Source organism: Zalophus californianus, chromosome 3 (genome assembly GCF_009762305.2).
Source record: "Zalophus californianus isolate mZalCal1 chromosome 3, mZalCal1.pri.v2, whole genome shotgun sequence".
Lineage (NCBI taxonomy): Eukaryota > Metazoa > Chordata > Mammalia > Carnivora > Otariidae > Zalophus > Zalophus californianus.
Window position 1 is genome coordinate 101,221,255 of NC_045597.1, and position 26,366 is coordinate 101,247,620.

The following is a 26,366-nucleotide window of genomic DNA, read 5'->3' on the forward strand; positions in this document are numbered from 1 at the left end:
CTGAAAGCCACATTCCTTCAGGTTAATGCGGAGGTAGCCAGAGAGGTGGGGGCCTGGCCTGCCAGACCCGTTCTCTCCTCTCTTACTCTAAATAATGAAGCGAGACTGGTGACAGGTGACCCAACTCTGCCATCCATCCTGGGAGACAGTGTTTGCCCTGAATGCCTCCTGCTGGTAAGAGCCACCAAGCATAAGGATCTCAGTCTCTGTGAAACAGTGTGGTTTACCCTGCACATAACCATCCCAACGATGAGCGCTTCCTCGCACATGAAATTATCTGTTACTCGGAGATGTCACCGGTGCAGACTTCACAGCTGGGTTCTGGGATGGCACCAGAGGGCATGTCTGTGACCTGTATGAATCTGTTTAGTTGTCCTGATGTCCCCAAAGAGGTGCTTGTTTTTTTAATTCATTAGGGCTCCAAAGAGAAGAACACCTCCAAATACTACCATAGCATCAAATCATTAGTTCTCTTAGAGCAAATTAAGCTCTAAGTGGAACCTTTTCTAGTCCCAGGCTGTGTGTTGCCGTGTTTCTTCACAACATGGTATCCTGGTTTTGGATTTTTTTTTTTTTTTTTTTTTTTTTTTTTTTTTTTTTGGTAATTCAGAATCAAACCAATAGAACCAGTCCTCCCCACCCCCCACCTCTGCTTTTGCAGGGTCCAGGGAGAAACACATGCATCTTCGTGCAGTGTAAACTGCTGTGGTTTGCGTGGGGTTCAGCAAACTCAAGCTTTCCTTCTTATTTGGAGCTGGGAGAGGCTAGCAGGAGGGTGAGGCCTGGGGGGTACCCTCTCTCTAGAATGCAAGCGAAAGGTGTGCGTTGTCCTGTGTAAGTGGGCTCAGAATCCATTTTCTCTTCCCGGTTGCCCCCCTAAAACATGGCCTGTTCCAATTATCTCACTTCCCAGACCTCAACATTAGTTACTACATGGGAAATGTGCCCTTCAGGGCTGCCTACTGTGATTTTGGACATAGGTGTTATTTTGTTTTTCCTGTTTGTAAGGTAATTACTTGTGGAAAAGTTAGAAATTGCAGGAAAGCAATTACTTTTCATCCCAGCACGCAGCGATAACCAGGTTGGATATGTGTTTTGCCTGTCACTTTTTTTGTTCTTACTTGTATATTTTGCTTCACATGAAAGAAACAGTTTGAAATTAATAAAAAGCGTTCCTCGATAAACTGTAAGTAAAGATAGGTGGACGAATATGGTTACACTGTCCGTTACCATGAACATAGGACAAGTTGATTTTGATGGAATCTGTGACAGATCTACAGAAGCTAACACGTGAAAACAGAAAATGTGATGTGGCCCATTACTGAAAGAGACCAAAATGGAGATTTTTTTCCCCTACTTATAGAAGAATACATTAAAGTTATTAAGAAGCATTAATCTCTTACTTTGTTTTCACGTGGTCATCCTTTTTAACTCTACTGACATATACAAAGCTCAGAAAGGAAGATGTCCATTGTTCATTTTTCCAGTCATTATTCATTTCATTTCATAGTTACTCCTGAAGATAATCTTGGACCTAAAGGTGGGGGCGTTAACAAATGATCGCCTTTGGGTGTCAAAAGCTCCGGGTGCTCCACGCGTTTTCAGCTGGTGGCCAGCCTCGGTCTGATTCTTTGGGGAAGTGGAGGTGGAGAGTGACTTGTTCCAGAGTTGGGATACCGCCCCCCCACACACCTCTCCCCACCCAGGGTCATTGTTCTCAGCAGCGGAGGGCAGTTTTCTAATGAGTTTAACACCGAGCTCTCAACACTCAGGGACGGGTGAGCTGGGAGGAGAGGGGACCTGGGTGGCCATCAGAGCCCCTGTGCCTCATCTCCTTTGCAGATTACTGGCTCTGTAACCCCTGGGAAAGCAGGGAGGAAGGTGCTTAAGTCGTAATTTTATTATTTTTTTTAAGATTTTATTTATTCATTTGAGACAGAGCATAAGCAGGGGGAAAGGCAGAGGGAGAGGAAGAAGGGCGCTCCCCACTGAGCAGGGAGCCTGAAGTAGGGCTCGATTGCAGGACCCTGGGATCATGACCTGAGGTGAAGGCAGATGCTCAACTGACTGAGCCACCCAGGCGTCCCTAAGTGGTAAATGTAAGTCATGGACTTTAGGGCTCAAAGGACCTTCCAAGCAACAAGCCCCTCATGTTACAACTGAAGAACTTGAAGTTGCAAAAGATAAAGCAGGTTGTCCAGGCTGATCTAGGTGGTTCCGGGTAGACTAAAGCTTGTACCCCGGTGTCCTGCCTCCCAAACACTTCACTCTGAATAGCCTTGTACATGCTCACCCAAGAAAAAGATTTTCTTCAGAGAGTGTGAGAAGTTCACCAGGGAGAAGGTTATTCCAGGTCAGACCCGGGGAGTGAACTTCATGCACGGTGCTGGCTGAGCAGTGTGAAGTTTGACAGCTGCCGCGGGGCAAAAGTGTGGTTTATGAGGAAGCCTTCCATCCCCGGACTTTTGCACAGTGAGACAACTTTAAGTGAGAGTGGTTTACCACCTTTTCCTTTTGACTCCATCCACCCACCTCTTCCATCTCTCTGCACTTTTACTACTCATAGCATCTTGCCTTTCTCTGTCCTGCTAGCTGACAGAGGGAATGACCTAAGTCTCCTGGCCATGATCTTGCCACCAGTGTGGTTGATGGAATGACAGAATGTGGCCCTTCCTCACCTCTTAGTGAAATGAGGCTCACCACCACACACTTATTTGAAGCATTAGGTTCCAGACTGAAGTCACCCATACCAAATTCAGACCTCTGTTATATGCGTACCCCACCTGGACTACTGCTTGATATTTTTAATGGGCTCGTTTTAAGAATAATTATTTTAGGGGCGCCTGGGTGGCTCAGTTGGTTAAACTGAGTCTTCGGCTCAGGTCATGATCCCAGAGTCCTGGGATCGAGCCCTGCATCAGGCTCCCTGCTCCGTGGGAAGCCTGCTTCTCCCTCTCTCACTCCCCCTGCTTGTGTTCCCTCTCTCGCTGTCTCTGTCCAAAACTAAATAAAAATCTTTAAAAAAAAAAAAAAAAGAATTATTTTAGCTTTATCATAAGTGATGAATGAGCATGAAATCCCATGGGTGTGTTAAGTTTTTCCAAGCCGTATGTAAATAGACTTACAACTATTAAAATTAAAAACTTCTACCCGTGCTTCACCTAAAATCCCCTGTATATGTAAACATTATGTTGAAAGAGGGAGATTCTGTTGAATTCAGGTAAGAAACAACTTTTTTCTCCCTTGAACTGTACAGTTAGTCTTTTCTGCCCCTTGGATAAAATTTTGGGCAGGTCCTATAAAACTTGCAAAAAAAAAAAAAAAACAAAACCCTCTGGTACTTTCAGTTCCAAGAACAGTCCAAGTACAGTAATTAAAATACCCATTCTAGGTTTAATAGTGGAAACTCTGAACATCATCTCAAGTTAAGCTCCTTTCCTTCCTCTCCTAAGTGCTGTTTTGCCTAGGAAGCCTAAAATGAAGGCGTGGCTCCCTCTCAGGGCTGGTTTCCAGCAGCCCACCCTCCCCTGTGGCCCCTTGGACAAAGCCCTTCCCCGAAGGATCCAGTGGGGCACCTTTCTGTGTGGTCCACACCTGCACCAAGGGAAACGGTCATTTGTTCCTTTGAGAAATCCTGGGAGTTCTGGTCCGTTCCTGTTTCTGACGTCCCAAGGCATCCTCCCAGCCCCAGGCTCCAACCATGAGGCATTTCAAAGCTTGGGTCTGGTGCTAATCTGTGTGCCCCAGGAGTTCCCAAGGATGCACGTGAAGCTCTCCCAGTTGGTCCTCTAGAGCCTTGCTCAGCTGGTTAGGTAGAGGAGGGAAATGGGCCAACAGTTCCCCAGGTATGACCTCCCTCCTCCCCTCTCAGGGTGTGGGGAGGTGGGCTGACTGCTCACTTTGAGTTACGTGGTACCTGTTGCTTGGTGGCTGGCCTTTGGGCTCTCAGTTTAATTGGCAGGAGAAGCCCCGGGTTCACACCTGTCACACTGCCCACCAGTGTGAATGTGATTCCAAACCCTTCCGTGGAGACACAGAGGACAGTCCTGCCAAGTGACCCCTTCTTTACGTTTAGACTGCATCCAATTGTTGGGCGCTGGCCTAAGCCCATCAGGATCCCGTGTCCTTCACTCTTGTCAGGAGTGGATGAGACTCACAGGTCACCTCCATTCAGTCCGCAATTCACCCACCCCATGCGGACTCCCTAAAAAATGGAACCTCAGTTCTGCCAAGGCAGCCTCTTGGTTTTCTATTACTTCCATTGTGACACCTGGTGTGGTAACAGTGGCCCGTTTTCCACCTGTTACCCGTTAGCACAGGAGCATAGCTGGTGGGCTTTGTTGCTCTTGGCCCGCAGCAGTCAGAGCAGAGTAAGGGGCACCATTATCCGTAAGTGACTGCATTTGCACTGGGGGGAGAAAGGGTTGTGAGAGAAGCCAGCTTTACCATTTGAAGACCTCCTGCCCTTCTCAAAGTAGAAAGGAGAGCTCATTGTTTTCACAAACTGGCTGGCAGGCCCCCAGGGTCCTTTGAGAGGCATTTGTTAAATTGCAGAAGGCCCCAGTGCTAAGGCAGAGAAATCCCTGAAACCTGAAAGTGCTGGGAAAATGGGGAAGCATGCTAGCTAACCAGGTAGGGTTCGGACAGAAAGATCTGGGGGTGGGATTGGCTTGGGTTCAGGTTGGGCAGCGAGGTGAAGGCTCTAGCCATCTTGAGACTTATTTCTAGCTTGTCCCATTTTATGGTCTGGGGGGTAGTGTACCATATGTTTTTTAATGAAGGTATATATTTAAGTAGCTTTTGTATACATTTTATTCCCAATTCGAGCTCAGCACATATTAGAAAATGTCTAATATAATTGGGAAGTGATATTATTCAATACTTATAGATCCACCAGCAATAACAGGGCTGATTGCTCTTTCCACATTAGCCATTCAGCCTAAAAAAATTTCGGAATTTCTTAGAAATCTCAAGAAATCTGAGCCACCTAACTGGACAGTAGAGAATAAGTCAAGTACTTTTGAATATTCTTCCCTTTCACTCATTCCACATCCTTTTCTTTTTGCCCTCTGCCCAAAACTCAGCAGTAGGTAGGTTCTAGAACCACTCATAACAGACTCAAGTGTGGCTTATGTACAACTAACTCATTGTGCTAGATGAGCTGTAATTTATACCAGCTGAGGTCCAGTCAAGAATAAGCATGGAGCCCAGGACAGCAAAAGGAAGCAGATTCCCTTCTTTTGTTGGCCATGGGTCCAGAGGGGGGCCACAGGCCAGGCTGGAGACGAGCACTAGGTTCCCGTTATTCCCACTGTAATTATTGAACATCTGCCTTTCTCCTTGAAAGGTAAGAATTTAGGGAGGAAGGGTCAGGGGTGGCAGGCTTAGAGAAACTTAGCTTCCCAGAGTCTTCCGGAGCCCTAGGAGGCCTGAGTGAGACACAGCGAGGAACCCGCCCTCCCCCACACGTGCCCCCCCCCCCCCACGCACCATAACCTTGGGTGGTTTACTTGCAATAAATGAGCCAAGGACCTTAAGGTCTGATTATTCTGTAATGTAAATTCTTTCTGCTTCACTGCTGAAATTCAGAGATTTGCATTTTAGAACTTTTAATCTTGGAATAAAAGGTTTTTTCATCCTGGTTGAATTTCAGACTTCAGGAAAGGCTGATGAGGTAGGTTTTTTTTGTTTTGTTTTGTTTTGTTTTTTTAAAATGTCTCCCTCCCTCCTGTCCTTCTACCTCACAACTCCTGAGAGAACTAAATTATAGGGAAGATGACTCAACTATGAAAGACATCTTGTAAGGTCTGCAACTCTCGTTTTTCTTTTCATTGAAATACACCCTGAGGTAAAGTCATGGACCTTAAGCTCATTTGCTGGGAGAAGGTTTTGTTGGGGAAGGACCTGGTTCCTGAGGCAGGGTGGGAAGCTGGGCAGGACTGGGTAGGAGAGCCAAGTGGGAGGGAGCCTGAGATCCAGCTTCTCCGCGAGCCCATAAATGTGCTGTGCGTCCTGTGTCCTCTCTGTTTGCTCACCCAGCCCCTAACGTGTCCTGAGCTCCTGCTCTGCGCCAGGCCCTCCCCCCCAGGCCCGGAGCCTCCCGCGTCCTGCCCTTCAGAAGTCCCCAGCCCCGCAGGCTGGGCAGGCCAGGACAGAGCAGCCCGAGGAAGCCAAACAGGAAGTGACTGTTCAGAGATAAACTGAGGCATACTAAAAAGCTTAAGAGTTTATTTGAACAAAATCAGTTTGAAGGAGGCAGTGCCAAACCGGAAGTAGTTCGGAGCACTACCTTGACAGGAGGGGATAGGGACGCAGAGACGTAGAGGAGGTGTGGAAGCAAAGAAGGGGGATTATCGCCTTGGCAGCGCCTTACCGCCTAGTGGGCTGTTGGCGACTGGTCGTCTCTCCAGTTTTGATTTTAGAACTTTGAGGCGTTTGCCAGCTTCACTTTTATGTAGGCCACCACGGCATTAGAGCCACCTCCGTCTAATGGCCTTCTTGTTTAATTAATTGAGCGATACGGACTGCACCGAGGAGGTGGCAGCTCACTTCACCAGGGTGAGCCCAGGGATTGCCAGCTTGCAGAGAAAGAAGGGGGAGGAGTCCAGGAGAGAAAAGGAGCGGGGAGGAAGGGCGATTCAGGCCAAGGCAGAAGCAGGCAGATGTAGGTAGACCTGACACAAAGGAGGGAGGGAGGACGGTAGGAGATGAAGCTGGAAAGCCTGTAGAAGCCCGCTTTGTGGGGGGCCTTGCGTGTGTAGCTAACGAGGTCTCTCACCGCCACGAGGAGCCTTTGAAAACTTTGTATGGAGGACCGAAATCTTCAGTTCTGGAAACCAGCCCTGAGGATGGTGGATTGAAGGGGTGAGGGCCTAAAAACAGGGTCTCAGCCCAGGGCCTCTTCTAGAAAGCAAGGCCCGAGGCAGGTTTGAGTATTGCTCGTTACTGGGGAAGGAGGTGCAAGCCCAGGGCTGCAAGGGCACAGGAAGAAGGGAGTGAGGCCAGAAGTACAAGGTGATGTGCTGGCGCGGACGATTGGCCTGGCCACAAGGCGCTGGGTGGCGTGAGCACCCGCCAGGCAGCGAGAGGGTCTGAGAAGGCTTGGGAGGATGCATCACCATTCGGACAAGGAATCAGCTCAGAGACTGTCAGCAGTTCATGCAGGTGGATGCAGTGAATGGAAGAGGCTGCGGTAGAGAAAGGTTCACAAGATCTTGGTTCAGCAGAATGGAACAGTCCAACCCGAGCTTTCAAGGAGTTACGTCTCAGTAGAAGTTAGTAAAGCGTTTCTGGGGTGGTTTTGGAGCAAGGCATCCTCTACGGACTTGTGTTTCTTAAAGCATATGATTCATCACCGTATATTCATAAAACCATGCATTCAACCAATTTCTGTATTTGTAGGGGAAGAAGTGGAGGCTACTACATTAAAAATGATTAAAAATCCATGATGGTCGGGGCGCCTGGGTGGCTCAGTCCGTTAAGCATCTGCCTTCGGCTCAGGTCATGATCCCGGGGCCCTGGGATCGAGTCCCGCGTTGGGCTCCCTGCTTGGTGGGGAGCCTGCTTCTCCCTCTCCCTCTGCCCCCAACTCTTGCTTGCTCTTTCTAGTGCTGTCTCTCTCTCTCTCAAATAAATAAATAAAATCTTTAAAAAAAATCCAGTCACAGTGTACTTGTCAGGACTCTTACTGCTGAAATGGTAACAACACAGTTTTCCTAGCTCCGGCCACAGCAGGGACTGCCTGACTCTGGGTACCCGGGAAGGGGCCGGGATGCACCTGAGACATAACTAGAACCGTGGTTCGTGACCCTACCAGAACACGTGCTGTCTCGCATTTGGCCTTCTTTAAGCAAGGACTTTGTTTTTCTCTGTCGGGAGCTTGACCTCCATGTGACGGGACCTCTGCTGGATGTGGCAGCCAGCTTTGGACTCTGGGGAGGGATTGGCTCTTCCACACCCGTCAGTTCTTCCTAGGGAAGATACCCACGGGCTCAGCACACACCAGGTGCTTTCCCCAGACCAACAAACTCTGGGCAGAGCTGTAGAATTATTTCTCTTAAACAATGACAAGTCACAAGCTGCCCTGTGGATGAGGAGAGTAGGGTCCAGGAGAAAGGATGTATGTGTCTGCAGTGGAGAACAGGGATATGGCGGGCAAGAAGATCCCTGTGCAACCGAAAGCTCAGAGTACTGACATTTGCCAAAGAACATTCCTCTACCCCTGATTCACTGGCTGGGAAAGGAAAGGGCTCGTGGTTCTCCACATGTGCTTTCTGCCTCTCCCCCTGCTGTAGAAGTGCACTAGTATTGCTTTAAATTGAATTGTTTTTCTAAAGCTTTCTATTCAAGCTCTGGATAGCTTATGACCAATTCTGAAAATGCACCTACCTCCAGCTACAATCGTTAAGCATCCACAGACACACGGAAAACATTCCTCCTTTGCTCCAGGATGTTCTCTCCTTTGCCTTTTCATCTCCCCTTCCCCCCACCTCCAAATGAGTTTAGGTAGATTTGAATTCTAATCAGTTTGATTGGTTGTTCTTAATGTGAATTTAAATTGAACTAGAGGCTGTTGAACAGCGTTCTGGGGCTCCCAAGTTGCTCAGCTGGGACTGGAGGCATTTCTCTCAGCCCCCAGAAAGGGGTGGTGGCCTGCCTGGGTTTGATAGCGCAAGATGCTTCTGACTGCATCTCATTAACTTGTAGGTGATAGGGTTTGAGGAGTAGATAATTTTCTTTGACCTTGGTCTCTTAGGTCAGACAGGGAAAGCTTTTTAGGGAGTGATCCAGTTCTTGGATCAACAAGATCCAAGACACTCAGTTCATGGTAGCACTTTCCCCCTGGGCCTGAATATCTAAAATAAAGGAAGGGAGGGAGATGCTGGAAAGCGTCCCCATCCCTGCACATCTCCCTCCCCACTTCTGTCCTACCCAAGGGTTGCGAAAGGCAGGCTGGGCCATGCTTACTTTAAGAAACATCAGCACCCTATTTCTTAAACCCAAAAGATAGCAATGTACATCGAAGAGAGAAGAGGATCCCTTGAACCTCTCTTCATGGCGGGAGCTGAGCCTTCCAGTGAGGTGCCAGTGGTGCTGGCTTTGAAGTCCTACAGACTGGCTTCTCTTTGTTCTTGATTGCATATAGTTAAAATCGTTCTATTTTAATTAATATATCAAATACCCACCACCCAAGTATGTAGATGTTAATATTTTGCGACTTTTAACAGGGAAATTATATATTACAAATACCATTAAAGCTCATCCACCTCCCCAAGCCCTCCCTGCCCCCTCAGTAATCTGTATCCAGAAGGTGGAGTCTGTCATCCCCATGCATATTTTTGTACTTAACTACGAACGTCCATGTGCATAGCATTGCTTTGCATGGTTCAAAAGTGATGTTGAGCCACACAGATTGTTCTGTGGTCAGTCCCAAAGCTGCTGCTCACTTGTCGAAATCTTGGACAAGGTGAATCACCTTTTTGAGCCACAGGGAAATGTGTTAAGATGCCAGTTCTATTAATCCTAGCACCATCAAGGTGGGCAAGGATCAAGGCCTGCTTGATACCATGGAGGCAGAATCAAGAGGGCTTTTTGCCTACTTTGATGTGTGGAACGACAAGGGTGATTCTAGTGCAGGAACTTAATGAATCTGGTGCAGATTAATGTCAGTCACTGAGATGAGGAGCACACAGGGTGACGCTGGTCTGGGAACATAAGGTGATGAATTCACTTTTTGACCTGTTGAGTTGGAAGTGCCTGCAGCCCAGCAAGGTAGACAGGTTGAGGAGGCAGCCGGACATTTGAACCTGAAATTCAGGCAATGGTCCTAAGATGGAGTTGGTTCTTTGGATTCCTGTAGCACCCAGTGCACATTACCTTTGAGCGGGGAGGCAGCTCCGTGTGGGTGACTCCAGTGCACCTTTCCCTGGGATCCATGGTGTGAGTCACCCTCACCCGATGTCTGCAGCACTCTGCACAGGTGGTAACAAGAGGCCTGGGTTGAATCACCTAGTTGTCAGGTCAGCTTCAAAGCTTAGAGTTACGTTGGAAACATTTGTTCTCCTCTAATAACCTGTTTGATTTTCTCGTTCATGAAATTACATAAATCCTCTTTGGAAGATAATTTCTCCTTTCAGACTTGACCAGGCCTTCATGTTAATAAATTCACAGACTTTATTATTAGCCCCTGCATATGCTTCTTTTTATTTGCCTGAGCTTCCCCCCCCCGCCCACCTTGCTATATTTCAAGGAGCCCCCACCTCTTCTGGAACTGATCGCGATACGTGTGTTGTATCCTGTATATTGTTCACTCCCCGGGCATTGGGTCTGGGAATCCTAATCTTAGGTCTGCCTGAAGTGAGTGCCTCGAGGACAGGAACCGGGTGGGCCCTTCACTGTTCTTTGTCCCTCACTGCAGACCTAATTCAAGGGCCTTCGGTCCATCTTCACCAGCTAGCAGCTGGCTTTTCATAGGGAAGCCTGTCTTTTTTGCTCAAAGGGGAGATACCTGCCCAGTCCCTGAAAAAAGCCCAACAAGATGTCCCAACAGGCCTCCTTTTGGATGATAGGAATCCACCCAGAGTAGCTCCAGCGAAAGTGTGGGGTGGCATGGGAGAAGGCAGCTGCTTTTATTATAGCTGGAAGGATCCAGAAAAATCTGGGAAATTGGGACTAGGAGACAGCTATGGATGGAGTGGGACCCGGAAGCAGCTCCGGGACCAGGTTTTCACTCTTCCGTGTCTCTGTGCTTGCTTTCCTCACGGGCTCCCACCGTCTTCCTTCCTCCTCCTCTGCCTCCCATGCCCTCTCGGTCATGCTTGGTCTCAGTCACTGTCTGGTCCCTCTGATCACCAACGGTCTGTCTCGGTCTTCCCCTTTCCTCCTGTCAACTCTCACGTGGCTCTCTTTCCACCTCTGGCCCCCAAAACTGGCAGCTGCCTTCTTCAGAACTTGTGTCTGGCTCCTAATCGCCCAGACTCTGACACCAAGTGACCTTTCTGCTCTATAGCCCATGGCCATCTGGCAGGAATCTCTCTGTGTACCGGATTCTGAGCTCCTGAGAGAGGGTCTGATTGGTACAGTGCACCCTCCAGAGCCTGGCCACGTCCCAGGCTCCTGGCCAGCCTAGAGATGGGTCCCCCTTGGGTCAGACACACCCGGGCCGGTCAGCAGTGCCAGGGGGCCGGGATTACAGAATTCCCTCCCTCCCCGCCAGGGGGGCTGTGAGTGGGGCTGGAGTCCCTGAGAAGGGGGTTTGTGGGGACAGGAATCACCGGGTACATCTGGCACGAGACCCGTATCCTAGAACCCCCCCCCCAAATTAGTGTATATCACGGAGGTGATCCTAAATTTGATTCAAGCTATGAATGGGAAGTCAGGGTTTAGAAACTGTTTCCAGTCACCTCTGCATTAATTCAAGGGTACACATCTCTGAAGTGATGAATTTAACATCTTCCAGCCATACCAAACATGGCATGAAATTAAACTTTCAGGCCAAGTGTTTCATTTAATGCATACATTAGAGTTCAGGCATGGACTTGGTTGCTTCTGAACAAAATCATCTTGGTGCATAAGACAGAGAAGGGAACGAGGCTGTTTTTCCAGCCATGAAGACTTCTGATACGTGATTTGAAACATGCCTCCCACAAAATGGAGAGCCCTTTGTAATATCCCCCACCAGGGCAGCGCATGGCAGAGGGCAGGCCCTGAACCCGTCTCAGAACACGGTGAGGAGGCTGGGAAGTGCTGCCGCCCTCCCCCCAGCAGAGCCCCTTCCCCTTCTCTGAGCTCTGTGGCTGCTGGTGCCACACCCCTACATCCCTTGCGGTCTCTAGTCATAGAACTGGCCAGTAATACATTTTCCTGGAGTGTGTGAAAATGGGCTTGGAATGAGAAAAAAAAACTTGTCCCACTTTTATACAACTGGAAAACATTACAGAACTTGAATCTTTCAAACTTAACAAAAAAAAAGAAAAGAGAAAGAAAAAGCAACCTACAAAATCCAGCTTATGCTACTTAGTCACACGGAAACGTGAAGAGGAAGGGAAAATAAGTCGCTTCCACTTCACAGGTGGTTTTGATTTAGAAAATGTGCCTCGAAATTCAGTACAGAAAAGAGGTTTTGTTTTGCTTCTAATAAAAATGAAACTACTTTTGAATGGTTCAGGGTTCATTGAAGTTTACATTTAATCTTTTTTCCATCTTTTGTCTACCTGGATATGCTCATTATCTCGCCAGATGCCGAGTCAATCAATGTATATTGTGGGAAACTCTCATCTCCCCTTCATCCCAACTAGGTGGGATCCAGTTCTGACAACATGCGTTAATCATCACTAGAAATACTGGCAAGAGCTGGGGATGTTTGCGTTCCTCGGGGACAGCTTAGCATCTCCAGATAAATATTGACTGCCTTCTCTGAGCTTTCCTTCCCCAAACTTCCTACCCCATAGGGCAGAGGAGCCAAATGCAAAGTGCTGGGTTCCTGGTAATTTACAAAGTAGGGATAATACTTTAAAGCACTTGGCCTTGAGCTATCATTGGTATTCAGTAATATACTGCTACATAATATGTTCCTCCTCGCAGAATTGTACGGCGGCAGTATGACTATGTTTGCCCTCAAAATCCAGTCAGATTACTTTTGAAAGAAATATTATGGGTTGGAATGCCAAATTCCTGCAACCTCTATATTAAGAACTCTGTCTCTGTGGCCTCCAGCTATGAGGCAGGTTGTTACAAGAATGAAAAGAAAAAAATAAATGCCTTCCCTTTGTGTTCCCTCTTTAGAATAAGAAAATCTATTTGGACATAATTCACACCTACATGGAAGTACACGCGACTGTTTATGGCTCCAGCACGAAGAATATTCCCAGTTACGTGAAAAACCACGGTATCCTCAGTGGACGAGACCTGCAGTTTCTTCTCCGAGAAACCAAGGTAGGTTTTTAGTGATTTTTGTAAAAATCCATCAGTGGTGTGGTTTACAGTCTGTTTCTGTTCGTGTTGCAAATGGGGTCAGATTCTTACGCGCTGTCCTTTCAATGCTGCAGTAACTCGTTAGGTCATTTCCAGGCAGTGGCTTTCTAGATCAGCTGTGGCTTTAAAGTTAATCATGGAAGGACGTTGCTACGGTTTAAAACTTACTTGCCAAGGACCCACGCTGTGCCAGGCATCCAGCGAGGGCCTGGGGATACGGTGGCAACCAGGAAAGGTAAGGCCCTGTCTTGAGCGTCAGACCTCATGATCAAGCAGCGGCTGTCACAGCAAGCTTGCCTGGGGTGCCTGGCTCCCTCACCTCCCCACTGGCTCCATTCAAGGAATCGACCCCCCAACTGGCTTTTCCTCACGCCTCCTCATTCAAAAAGCTGGTGGTGGACCCTGAAGAAGTTCAGACAGGGCAGCGGGGGAGGGGGAGAGAGAGTCCCTTTGGGCTCAGGGAGAAGGGAAGGCACTGTGAAAGATTTGGAGATGGGTGCTGGGCAGGGCAGGCCTGGCATCAGGAGAGACAGGGGAGGGCCACGTGGTGGAAGCAGAGAAGACACATTCCGGAGGGAGCCACAAAGCCACCCAGCTGCTCTGTTGCCGGGGAAAGAGTGGGAGGAAACCTTCGCTGAGGGGCTGAGGGCCTGACTATCGCAGACATAGATGGACCTCAGACCCCAACAGGTAGGTACCTGGGGGAGCCACTGATGGAGAACTATTTTAGTTGAGTGATGAAAACATCATTTTGCCCCACTGCCTACAATTCTGCTGGGAAAGTACCACGTGACCTTAGGGGACTTGCAAATAGACCAGAGTTTGGCTTTGAAGAGCCAGACATGGTGCAAGGGATATTAGAGTGAAGAAGACAAGTGAGATCCCTTCCTTAAGGCACAGGACAGCTTGTTATCAACAGTGACTGTCTCAGTTCTGGGCCCTGGCTGGCTGGTGGGGTTTTCGTTCGTAAGGTAGGGGGAAGGCTGAGTGGGTGAGAGGCTCTGTGGCTTAAGAGCGATTTCTCATCGTTGTGTGACACTTGGATTTGGGAAAGCATATTCACACACGCTGCCCTGTTGGATTCTCACAACAGCCCAAAGAGGTAGGTGGAGAAGGTGCTGTTGTTAACTTCATCGTAATCAGGAGAAAGTAGGCTAGAGCATTCGGCTGGCCCATAGTCACTCACTTTGCCTGGCAGGCGACCCTGACTCATGGATTGATTGATTGATTGATTGATTGAATCCAAATTTAAAGCTCTGCTAGGCCCTTAAAGGCACCATCCTCGTGCGTAAACACCCAACCTGGAGAACACTTAATGCACACTCACCAGCCAACAGCATGATGCAACTCCTTTCTGCCTCAGTTTCTCTGTATGGGAATGCATTTAATCATTTCTACTCCAAGTCATTTTGGTGATGCCATGAATAAAACAGATAAATTATTTATCTCCTTGGCCAAAGATCTGGTTTGTACTAATTAAGATCTCATTTCCTTGCAAGGTCATCTATAGTCCAATGACTGTTCGTGGCAACCCAGGAGTGAAGTGTGTTTGTTCCCCAGTTTGTACTCTCAGCTTCCCGTTCTTTTTCTGTCTCAGGATGACATTTTAGAATCGTTAGAATGTCCAGGCCCTTTAGTGGCAATGCTATTTTTTGCCATTTGCCTCATTTTACTTTTCCCCACATCAGATGGTGGGAAAAGCTCAAGCTCCTTTAAAATTACATTTGGCAGCACTGGTTTTCAACAGCGTGTCATTACTGTCTCGCGCACTCCTATTAACCCAGCCTTGTGAATGTCTTACTCAGCCTTGGAAATTTTAAAAGAACCCTTACTTCCCCTACCATCCACTTACCCTATCAGAGAGTGGGAAATAGGCCGAAGCTGGGGCCCCTGATGTGTCCCGGGGAGGAAAAGAGAAGAGGCCTGTGATGTCCGAGCCGTGATGTGGGAGATCACCAAATGGCGGAGGACTGTGGCTGAATTTTGAGCGTGAGGGGCATATATTTATCCTTGAGAAACTGGTGCCTTCACAGGATGTCACTGATCCCATTTCGGATTGCCTGTTCATCTGACTGGAATATATTAAAACACTCCGAGTGGAATTACGGCTAAAACAGTTGGTAAATACGATGAAAATGAGGCCTTGTGTTGCAGAGACTCCCCTCATACCCAGAATGCAGCAGCAGGCACAGAAACGAATGGATCCTGGGCTTTGAAATGATGACACTAAAGACCAGTCAGGCTTTGCATTTATAACCCGTTCTCCCTCTAACTCCTTCCTCTGTGTCTCTGAGCAATTTAAAAGCGATTTATTCCAATCCACGTTGAAAGTTGAGAACTGGAGATTCGGAGAAGCAAATGGTCGGTAGAATGAATGGGATCCGCACGCTCGTCAGACTCACTGAGAGGGAAGGGAGTCTGGCGCTCCTTCAGGTTGGGAGACAGGTGGAACTGATTGATGCTGAATCAGCTCCTCACTCATTGTTTTTCTTTATGAGCCGTCTTTGAAGCCCTGCACCCAGGCCCAGGAAACCCCATGCTCGGCAGCATTTCTCCCTGTCGGGCCACAAGGGCCCACGTGTCATTAGCTGGCTCCAGCCACAGGGGGCCTCTGAAGCTGGAGGAATTTGGTGTGACACTAAAATTGGGGCTAAAAGAGCCAGGAAGTTGTTGAATCTAACACTCTTCTAATAAGCATATAAATTTGGATGAATTAATTATTTATCAGAGGACCATAGACAAGGCTTTCAGTCCAGCAGACTCCAGGAGTACCACTGAAGCACGCACTGGGTGGCATGTTTTTATTTGGGGGTTAAGACCTCCTCTCATTTAATGTGACTTCTTTCTTCTCCTTCCTAATTTTAACCTCTTCCTGCCCACCTCCCCCCCCCCCCGCCCTCCCGCCCCAGTCTTAGCACCAGAAGCTCCTTATAGAAGGGACATTCCCATCCTACACTAGACTGGAGGAGCATTTGGAGTGAGGCAGAACAGGTACCTCCCTTTCTACAGTAAAAAGCTGAGAGCAAATTCTGGCTGTGGAAAACAAAGGGGGAAAGCTGCTGCCGTTCATGCTGTTGCTGTACCCCTTCGCTACCCCAGCCTCTGGCCGTTCACCCTCCAGCACTTGGGCGGGTCATGACAGCCCTGTTGCCCTACCATGTCAACTCATCAGCTTGGCTGTGGGACTCACCTAGCAGCCTGGGCAGGGTTGGAGGGTATATGGTATGTACTGTCCCTGTTCCATCCCATCCCCATGTCTGATCCCCCATCAAGCAGGACTTTCCCCACGAGCTTGGATGCAGTTGAGCAATCTCTCAAAAATCCAGGGCTTGAGGTGGCCACCACCTCAAGGTGGTGGAACCAGACTCTCATGCAGCTCCGTGATGAGAGAGGGGCTTTGCCTGTTCTGTTTACAGGTGTGTTTTCAATGCCTAGAACAGTGCCTGGCTTGTAGAAGGCCTTCGGTTAATTCTATAAAGAATGAAGGAAAGAGGATGAAATCCATTAGCCATCTGGGATCTTGGGACCATGCCCGTAAGAGTCATTTCTTGCTTTACTCATGAATCACGTACCTAAATCGCCAAGGCTTCCACAGCGGGTGACACTGTCCTTCTGACAGCCCATGCCTGCCTCTCCACCATATTGCCCACACATCACACAGGTGTGACCTGTGAGAGAGAGCCCCAGCGCTTACTAACTGATGGAGCAGTCCATCTTCCATCTTCCATTTCAGACACAGAAATATGCGCCCTCAGATAGTCAAGGAGGCTTCATCCTCGTGGCCAATGCCTAAAGTTACTCCCATTCCAGCCAGATGGGGAAAAAAATTTAGGTACACACATACTCTCTCCCTCTTGCCCTCCCATGTACGTGTGTAGAATGCAGTGGATAGTGAGGTCATTCAGTATCTTCTCTGACTTCAGGAACAAAAGCACATCCGCCCACTCAAATACACACGAAAATGTTCAGCATCTCCTCATCCTCACAGAGACACTTGATTGCTGGAAAGATCTCATCTATTAGTATTTATTCTTTTGCTCATTTTTCTGACAAATGTGTATTCACTACCGAATACATTCCAGGCCTTACTCCGGGCATTTTTGCTACAGGGATGACTAAGGCAGTTTTGCCCACCAGTGTTTACACAGATGTGGTAGAGGAGACAAACAGGTAAACTGGGGACCTATCGCAATGTGAAAAGTGCACAGGTAGAAGTAGTAATAATAAAAAAGAGGGACACCAGCGTAAAACTTCTGCGATGCTGTAAGCAGGGTCAACCATGTAGTCTTACAAAACACTGCACTGTGACTTGTGGTGTCCCTTAAATAACAGCAGGAGGTTGCTCTGGAGGACGGGAGCCGACTACCAGCCGCATTTTAACATGGCGCATCCGTGTTACTGGGGTGCACACGATCACGGAGATTTACTGTAGTAGTACTAGCCACTTTCTCTAACCCTTATCTGTGCCCTCTCCGTGAGTTTATCTCTTGTCACAAGAACCCTCTGACCTCAGTACCATGAGAGCCCATCCTTAATGTGACGGTGAATAGGCCTGTTGTGCTGCCTCACACCTTGTAAATAGTAAACAGTTCGTGCTGGGCAGCTGAAGATGGTTGGCATCTACTGTTAGAAACTTATCCAGATATTTCTCTTAGCTACCCCCTCATCTCCAAGTTAATGCATTTATAATGCAAATTGCAGTGCATGGGATTTTGAACTGGCATTTCCAAATGAGCGAAGTGGGTGAACTTTTGGTCTTGGTTATTATTGTTTGTGTTGTGTTGGGTTTTGTTTATGAAAGACCACTTGGGTAGCAAGGATAGTCTGGCTGCCTACCCAGTGAGCTGGTCTCTAGGAAATAGCCTTTGACATAGCAGCCAATTCTGACAACCTTTGGGCATTTAAACATACTTGGTGTATATCATTGTCTTGTCTCCTTTAAACCTTCTAGCTCTTTACAAGAGAATCTTCTTGTAGTTCAGGTTAGGGACATGGGCAGCCCATGAGAGGGTATAGCCAAACCTGAATGGGAGCGATTTTGGCCACTATTCTCTTCCTTCAAGCATCGAGTGCAGAAGGCCAGACACGCGTCCAGGGAGAGACCCTTTAGGCTACATGAAAGCATCACCTCTCAGGAGAATACATTTCCTCCATACTTGGCTACCATATGGATTCTGTTTAAAGCTATAAAGATTCTTTTTAAAGTTATATTACCAAAAATAGGGGGATTCCCAATCATTATATGAAGAAGAAACAAGGTTAGCAATAGTACATGGCTCATGGGACTGGCCTTTCCACGAGGCAGCCACCATAACCCATGTCTCCTCACTCTTCTGATGGATGTCCCTCCCCTTTTTTTTAGTCCAGGTACTTTATGGAATAGGGAGAACTTGCAAATACACATGCAGGTGCCAGGCATCTTGTAAACCACACAACCACAACTCAGGCACACCTAAGCTCTAGCTAAACAGTACAAGGTCATGTGTGTGTGCAGCTGCATGAAGTTGAATCTGGATTCTGACTCCTGTTCAGTGAACATTTACTTCAGTGCCCAACCTTTGGAATACATCATTTCCATGAAATATCTCATTTAATCCCCTCAGTAGCCCCATGAAATAAAGCACTATTGCGCCATTTTACACATGACAAGACAGTTTAGAGAGCTTGTGTAACCTTGACTGAGGTCCCATAGCTGGAGAGAATACGTTATAATGGACCTCAGCTAATCTGTAGGAAGAGTCATGTAACAATTTCCCACAGTTAGAGAACTAGGAAGTGAGGCCATCAGGGTTTGAACTTTGGTCGGCCTGAGTTTAGACCCTGTGCTGTCAGTTCCCACATTGTCCTGATCACTTTGTGCCAGCGTTCAATTTGTTGGATAAGCTAAGATTGATTCATTGTTCAAACTCCCTTCTGAGCCACTCCACCAATTTAGCTAGGTCACGCTAGTCAGAAAAGCTTATGTGGTGCGCATGTCTTCTATTTTGGATTATCTTGATGTTCCCCATCAAGAGTGACTGGAAACTGACCAAATTCATGTGGAGTCTTCCTAAGAACCACTTTGATCCATGTTGAAAGGATTCCTTGTTAACTGCTCCAGTTAGGGGTTTAGAACAATTCTGTTTCTCCCTTTCACACAGGGTAAGACTCCTAGTGGTTTTACTGAGCCGTTTGTGGACGTGTAGGAATGTCCCAATCCTGTGCCGTGAATAAAATCTCTGGTGCTTCATCCGTTTTCTCTTGCTTAGTATTAGTTCAGAAATTTAATTGTAGAGCATGTAATCCCTGGGTTTAGAAATGCTTATTGATGGGAAGGAGTTGCAGCCATGACGATGTTCCGTCATCTGGAATACCCTCATTCAATTCAGGGCTTCTGAAGGCCAGATGAAGTATAAATAAAATATGCCCAGTTTCCTCTCGAACAGTGAAGCTGTGCTTGAATGCATTCTTGTGCTGTGTCTCTTGCCTGCATGCTGAGGATGTCTGTAAGTAGCACAGTACGGGGGAAGCTGGGGACTTGGGGGGAAGGAAGTTTAGTACGGTGAAGACACCCATGTGTGCCAAGGCCATGGGACGCAGGAGTTTAAGGGCTACCCTTTGCTGGTGAGGAGCTCGCTCTGCCTACCCTTCTTGTGATTCAAACCTCAAGAGTGCTATTTGACCTTAATCTGTCTGCTCCATTATAATATCACAGGTATTGAGTACACAGGAAGCAAGGAAAAATTGCTTATTGACAGAAATGACAAAGAACTGTTATTTTGGTGTTTCTGAGTTGTGCATTTCCTGCAATCCTAATTAGCGTGACAAGAAAACTCATTGCCAAGAAATTGTATGGTATTTGCTTAAGCTTCATTCTCAAATTGTGAGGCTTTGGAGAGTTAGCCCGAAATGTTTACTTTTTGTGTACTGAGATGTTTCGATGCCAGCAGGGCAGCCGAGACGGTGCAAATTGTTATTCAGATATAATTAAACCTAGGTCACATTCAAGTCCATTAAGCAACAGCCCCAAATCCTTTTAATTAATGGGTTCAGATTGGTTGGTCTAAAGGAGCTAATTAAATTTTTTTCCAGGACTTTCTATTTAAATAATCATTGTGCATCCTGCATTTTCTCCGAAGTTCTTGGCAATTTAAGTTTGATGAAGTTATCAGCACTTCATGGCAGGCCCTGATTTTCAGAGGTCAGGACACATTGTGGGCTCTGGGTCTCTGGTTAAACCCACAGAGCCCCCCGTCTGCATCTTCCAGCACCTTTCTTCTCAGAGTCAAAAGGATCTGGAGGCCCTATGCTTTCCTGCAACCTGAGAGAGGTCATCTTTCCCCTGGAGAGCCTGCGTATCCTCCCCAAAATCTGATAGGGAGGGCGGATCACAGAGCTCAAAAGCCTGAAGGATGGTAACCCTGGATTTTTCATATTTAATAAAGCTGTGATGTCTTGGGATGAGTCCTTCCCACTCTTGCCTTCCATTTCTTCTGCTGCTGTCAGTCATCCTACCCCATCCCCACCCCTGAGCCGCATGCTGAGGCCACACACTATATACTTAAGTTCACTCTGATAATCTCATTCCTTTCAGCTACTTAAGAAGAGTAAGATCCAAGGGCACCTGGGTGGCTCGTTCGGTTAAGAGTCCAACTCCTTTTTTTAAAGATTTTAGTTACTCATTTGAGAGAGAGAGAGCATGAGCAAGGGGAGAGGCAGAGGGAGAGGGAGAAGCAGGGTCCCCGCTGAGCCAGGAGTTGGACGCGGGGCTAGATCCCAGGACCCTGGGATCATGACATGAGCCGAAGGCAGACGCTTAACCATCTGAGCCACCCAGGCGCCCCAAGAGTCCAACTCTTGATTTTGGCTCAGGTCATGACGTCGGGCACCAAGCTCAGCTGGGAGTCCGCTTGAGATTCTGTCTCTCCCTCTGCCCTCCTTCCATGCATTCTCTCTCTCCCTCCCAGTCCCTCCCTCTCCCTCCCTCTCTCTCTCTCTCTCTCTCTCTCTCTCAAATAAGTAAATAAAATCTTTAAAAAAATAACAGTAAGATCCAGAAACAGGGCCTCCAAGTGGTGGTGGAGATGCCCCTTATATTCTACACCTTCCAGGCTCCTACTAACATGGTGTTCCTCACCCATGTCTCCAGTGGTTCTGCCCAAGGGCTAGTGCCCCCGGCCGTCAGTGGGAGCTCTGCTGGCCTCACAGCTGCTCTCCTCAACTCCTCCAGTGGATGTCCCTGGCAGTATATTTGGTCATCTCAAAGTTTACAGGAAATGAAAGGTTATTCCTCTGAAACAAACAAAGGTTAAGTGCTCTGTTTTGTGCAAAAGAACATACAGTTCAAAAACCTGGGGTTTTTGTTTCTTGTCCCAGAAAAATCCCTGTGGGGGCTACAGTATGTCCAGCATGGGCCATGCTCAGTGTTCAGTCCCGAAACTGAGTGCCCAGCACAAACTTCCTGCGTCTGTCAGTGGTACCCAGGGAACCCCGGCCACTGGGACTCAGGTCTCTCCACATGGAAGCATTCTAAGTAAGCGTTCCATTTCAGCAGCCGCAAAGACAGAATCACTGGGGAGAGGGCCCCAGGAAAGGAGAATCAGGCCTGCCGTGTATCCACTTTGCCAATATCCTTCACTCTCGGGGCCTGGCTGCATGGGTGTTCGTCAGCGTGATGGCAGAAGGGAACGGTGCCGTGGGGCCCCGTTATCGTTTGGTGATGGATGTGTCTCCTGAGGCTGAGTGATCTCAGCCTTGGCTCCTTGGTGCGGTAGGGAGATCTCACACCTCCCCAAGGCCAGACTTGGACCCTGCCATGGATGGCTTCTAGCCCTCCAGCACTGTGAAGGGTCCCGAGGGGAAGAGCTGCACTGAGGCATTTCCCTGAGATGCTGTTTCGGTTTCGGACCCAGAAATGATTGCCAGTGAGCTGCAGCAAGGCCCCTTTGTCCCAGCAGCTCGGAGCTTGGGTTTGCAGGAGGGCTTGGAGAGTGTGTTTTGGCTGCCATCTACCGTCTGCCGTGGGGAACGCGCGTGGTGTGCTTGCCGGGGAGGGAAGCCGCCTGACCAGTGGAGCCACTCAGCACCCTCTCCCCTCCGCTGAGGGGGAGATAAAAACAAAGTTATTGGTGTCCCCCAGTGAAAACCCCATTATGAAAACCTGTGTTTACCGACCTACCATCATTTTAAAGCAGCTCCATTTGAACTGTAATCAAACCGCCAAGTGACCTTTCTGTCCCCCCGCCCAGCATCCCTGAAAGGGCCTGTTGTTCCTTTGGTTCAGTGAAGAAACCTTCTGTTTAGTTAAGCAAGTGTTTTTCCAGTCATGTCTCCTGTTGAGTTACAGAAAGATTATTGTTGGGTCTTGGTTTTTGTTGTTGTTTTTTATTCTTTTAATACCGCTGCGTCCCTACCCCCTCAACTGCTCACCTCTCCCTCAGTCCCCACGCTCATTTCTTTACTTTTTTTTTTTTTTTTTTTTTTTGCAGAGGAGAGCATAATGAGCTGAGCAGCTTTCTGGGCCTGTAAAGGTCCCCGGTCCTGTTTCTCAGCTCCTGATGTGAGCTGCTTTCTCTTCACCCCACACCCCCAGGGTCTGGGAACCTTCCAGAGTCTCTGAGGCTTCCACGTGGGAATGAAGCACAGAATAGCCCCCTGTGAGCCAGGGACGCCAGTCCTGATTGATGTGTTTATATATGGTGTGCTTTTCTGTCTTACAGTTGTTTGTTGGACTCGGGTTCCCTTATGAGGGCCCAGCTCCCCTGGAGGCCATTGCAAATGGATGTGCTTTTCTGAATCCCAAGTTCAGCCCACCCAAAAGCAGCAAAAACACAGACTTTTTCATTGGCAAGCCAACTCTGAGAGAGGTAAGCATCTATAAAAAAATCCTTCTTTTAACAGTATGAGTACTAGCTACTTACTGAAGGCTAGGAGCCTGTTCAAACCTCATAGCCTTGGACAGTAGGTATCGTCAACATCATTTAACATAGCTGGGTGGAAGAGGGGTTGGGCAGGGGCTCAAGGAGGAATGGCTGATGCCCTGTCCTAACCAGGTGGTGGCACAGCCAAGACTTGCATCTACTTCTGCCCCTCTCCGAACTATGGCATCTTTTCACTCTGCCTCAGCTCTACCCTAATTCACACAGACCTCTCCAGCCTTCTCAGTGGCTGAGCTCTGACTTTTTGAACGTCTAGAGTTTATGGAATAAGGAAATCCACTGGCTAACAGGCATTTTTGAAGAATGTGCTCTCCACGATGGGCTGTGGGGAATAGAGAGTATGTCGTGGGGGTCCTTCGCTGTCCACCCTGAGAGACAAGACAGATGATGGGCAACTGAAGTCACGTGCCTGGTATTTTCAGCCTCCGTCCTTGGGCACCATCCTGAGAACTAATCCTGCCATTGCTCGAACTGTTGGCAGAAGCCTTATTTGAATTGCTTTCAGAGATCCTCTTAAAAGATCCACAGCAGGTGATGAATCGCCACTGAAGGCAGTTGGATTCGTTTTGGGGCAATCAACAAGTCATTTAGAGCATGTGGGTGATCAAGATGGTGTTTCTGTATCTAGTCAGAAACAGGTGTGTGCAAGAAACCATAAGATTGATCTTCTTATTTCTGTGGCTCTGTGGGCTGCTCCCAAGGAGGAAGCCTCTCCAAGCTGGAGTCCTGGTAGCGCCCCTGTCATCCGGGGCCTTCCCCTGGGGGACGACCCGGGTGAACCCCCATAATGTAGCTGCAATATAGCAGCACTGTGTTTAAAGCACACGGTTTTCAATTCTGCTACTTTTAAACCTTTTTGGGTCGACTGAACACCCCCTCCCCCAAATGATCATTTTTCACTGATCAGAGATCTTACCAATTCACGGAGCTTATTATTTTGAGAATGCTTTTTTCTGACCACTGGAGAAAGGGCCAAAGGAGGTGGAGGAAGAGGATTGAGATCCATAGATAATCCTTTCAAAAAGGACAGTCTGTGGCCCATACAACCTCTGACAGGGGGTAACTATGGGTGTGTTGACTTGCACGCTTGCTTTTCCTTCTGCTCAATACAGTACATTTGAATTCTTCCTTACAGGGAGCCATTCCTCAGCAATTTTTTTTTAAGATTTTATTTATTTATTTGACAGAGATAGCAAGAGCAGGAACACAAGCAGGCAGAGGGAGAGGGAGAAGCAGGCTTCTCGCAGAGCAGGGAGCCCGGTGCGGGGCTCGATCCCAGGACCCTGGGATCATGACCTGAGCCGAAGGCCGACACTTAACGACTGAGCCACCCAGGCTCCCCGAAGTCGTTCCTCAGCAATTCTTAATGCACACCTGTGTGCCAGGTGTTGGGGGAGGCGCCAGTACACAGATCAGGAGTGTTCAGCCTGGCACCGAACAGCTTATTCTTTGGAATGATCTGAAGAGACGCTCCCCAGCAATGAGAACATCTCAGTTTAGGAATCTCTGCTCTACCGTGTGTCTGACTTCTTTGAAACTTTTAGGATAGAGTTTAGGATAGAAAATTTGGGTCAATAAATCATCCCTACATTTTAAGTTAGGTGTAAGAAATCTCTGAAGTTTTTCTTTTTTTTTGTTGTTTGTTTTTTTTTTTAAGATTTTATTTATTTATTTGAGAGAGAGAGAATGAGAGAGAGAGCATGAGAGGGAAGAGGGTCAGAGGGAGAAGCAGACTCCCCGCTGCGCAGGGAGCCCGATGCGGGACTCGATCCCGGGACTCCAGGATCATGACCTGAGCCGAAGGCAGTCGCCTAACCAACTGAGCCCCCCAGGCGCCTTTCTGCCCACATTGGAATAATTATTTATAATTTTGTGTTTTTTTTTTTTTTACTTCTATTGGGATAAATATACATAATTGAAAACTTAGCATTTTAACTATTTTAAGTGTATGGTTCACTGGTATTAAGTATATTCCCAGTCTTGTGCAACCATAACCACCGTCCGAAACAGAAACTGTGTTCATTAAACACCAACTCCTCATTCTCCCCTCCGGAGCCACAGCCCCCGGTAACAGCTCACCTATATTCTCTCTAAATTTGCCTTTTCTAGAAGGTGCCTAATGCAAGTGAAATCAGACAGTATTCTTTCATGACTGGCTTGTTGCTCTTAGCATAATGTTGTCAGGGTTCATAGCGTGTGTCAGAATCTCATTCCTTGTAGAGGCATGGATAATATTCCGTTCTATAAATACACGACATTCTATTTATCTGTTCATCTGTTAACAAACACTTGGGTTGTTTCCACTTTTTCTCTCGTGAATAATGCTGCTGTGAACATTTGTGTACAGGTATCTACTTGGGTTCTTGCTTTTCGTTCTATGTACAAGTGGAGTTATTGGAATTTACTTTTTATTTATTTTGAAATAGTTTTAGTCTTAGGGAAAAGTTGCAGAGAGAGTACAGAGTTTGTGTTTAACACCTTCATCTGATGGTAACACATTACAAAGCTACAGTACAATTATCAAAACTAAGAAATGAACCCTGGTATCACAGTGTTGTCTAAACTACAGTCTAATTGGACTTGGCCATTTTTTTCCACTAACATCCTTTTGCGGTTCCGAGATCCAGTCCAGGACCCCACATTGCATTTACCTGCCGTGTCTCCTTAACCTCCTCCAGTCTGTGACACTTCTTCAGTCCTTCACTGTCCTTCACGACCATGACACTTTGAAAGAGTCCCAGTTGGCCTTTTTGTAGGCCCTTGCCCACTTTGGATTTGACGGATGTTGTCTAAAGGTTAGTTTGAGATGACGCATTTTTAGCAAGAATGTCACAGAAGTGGTATGGCCTTCTCAGTGTGTCATATCTGAGGGGGGGGCATGATATCACTCTTAATTACTGGTTCAGGTAGTGCCTGCTGGGTTTCTTCACTATAAAGTTACTATTTTTCTCTATATTGGAAAAAATATTTCGAAACTATGAAAATAGTTCTGGTTCTCTTCAAACTTTTGCCCATTTATTTTTACCATGTGTCGGCGGATCTTGCCTACAACCGTTATTATGGTAGTTCTAATGGTGGGTTCACCCCTCATTGTGATTTTTTTTGAATACGTGAAGAGCTAAGAAACCTGTCTTTTCTCATTGCTGTTTCTATATATGAGCCTTTGGGAAATGATCAGTCAAAAGTATCTTAGACTACATTGGCAACTGGCACCTTTTTGTTATTAGTAATTCTAAAGATTTTGATGACACTTCGTTACAACTATTTTTTCCTGGAAAAAAAAAAATGAGGACCCTCATACACAGTCCATTTCCCAGTGAGTGCTGTAATGTCACTGAGATCAGACCAGCCAGTGTTAAGTTATTGAGGAAAGGATTTTCATCATTTCCTGTCCATTGTCATCACTTAGTAATGTGCTTCGCAGTGAGGTGGTGGAGGCTTTTCATTCTTCATGGCATAAGAAGAGAATAGGCTTTA

At 47.4% G+C, this 26,366-nt stretch overlaps 1 protein-coding gene across 4 annotated transcripts in view; it reads left to right on the forward strand.

Annotated features, from left to right (window-relative positions):
- Window positions 1–26,366, forward strand: part of MGAT5 (alpha-1,6-mannosylglycoprotein 6-beta-N-acetylglucosaminyltransferase) — a 326,381-nt gene that overhangs the window by 265,195 nt on the left and 34,820 nt on the right. For all 4 annotated transcript variants that reach the window (XM_027589390.2, XM_027589391.2, XM_027589393.2 and 1 more), the window contains 2 exons: window positions 12,784–12,933; window positions 22,671–22,817. In XM_027589390.2, the coding sequence (XP_027445191.1) occupies window positions 12,784–12,933; window positions 22,671–22,817 (297 nt within the window). The remainder of the gene's footprint in view (window positions 1–12,783; window positions 12,934–22,670; window positions 22,818–26,366) is intronic.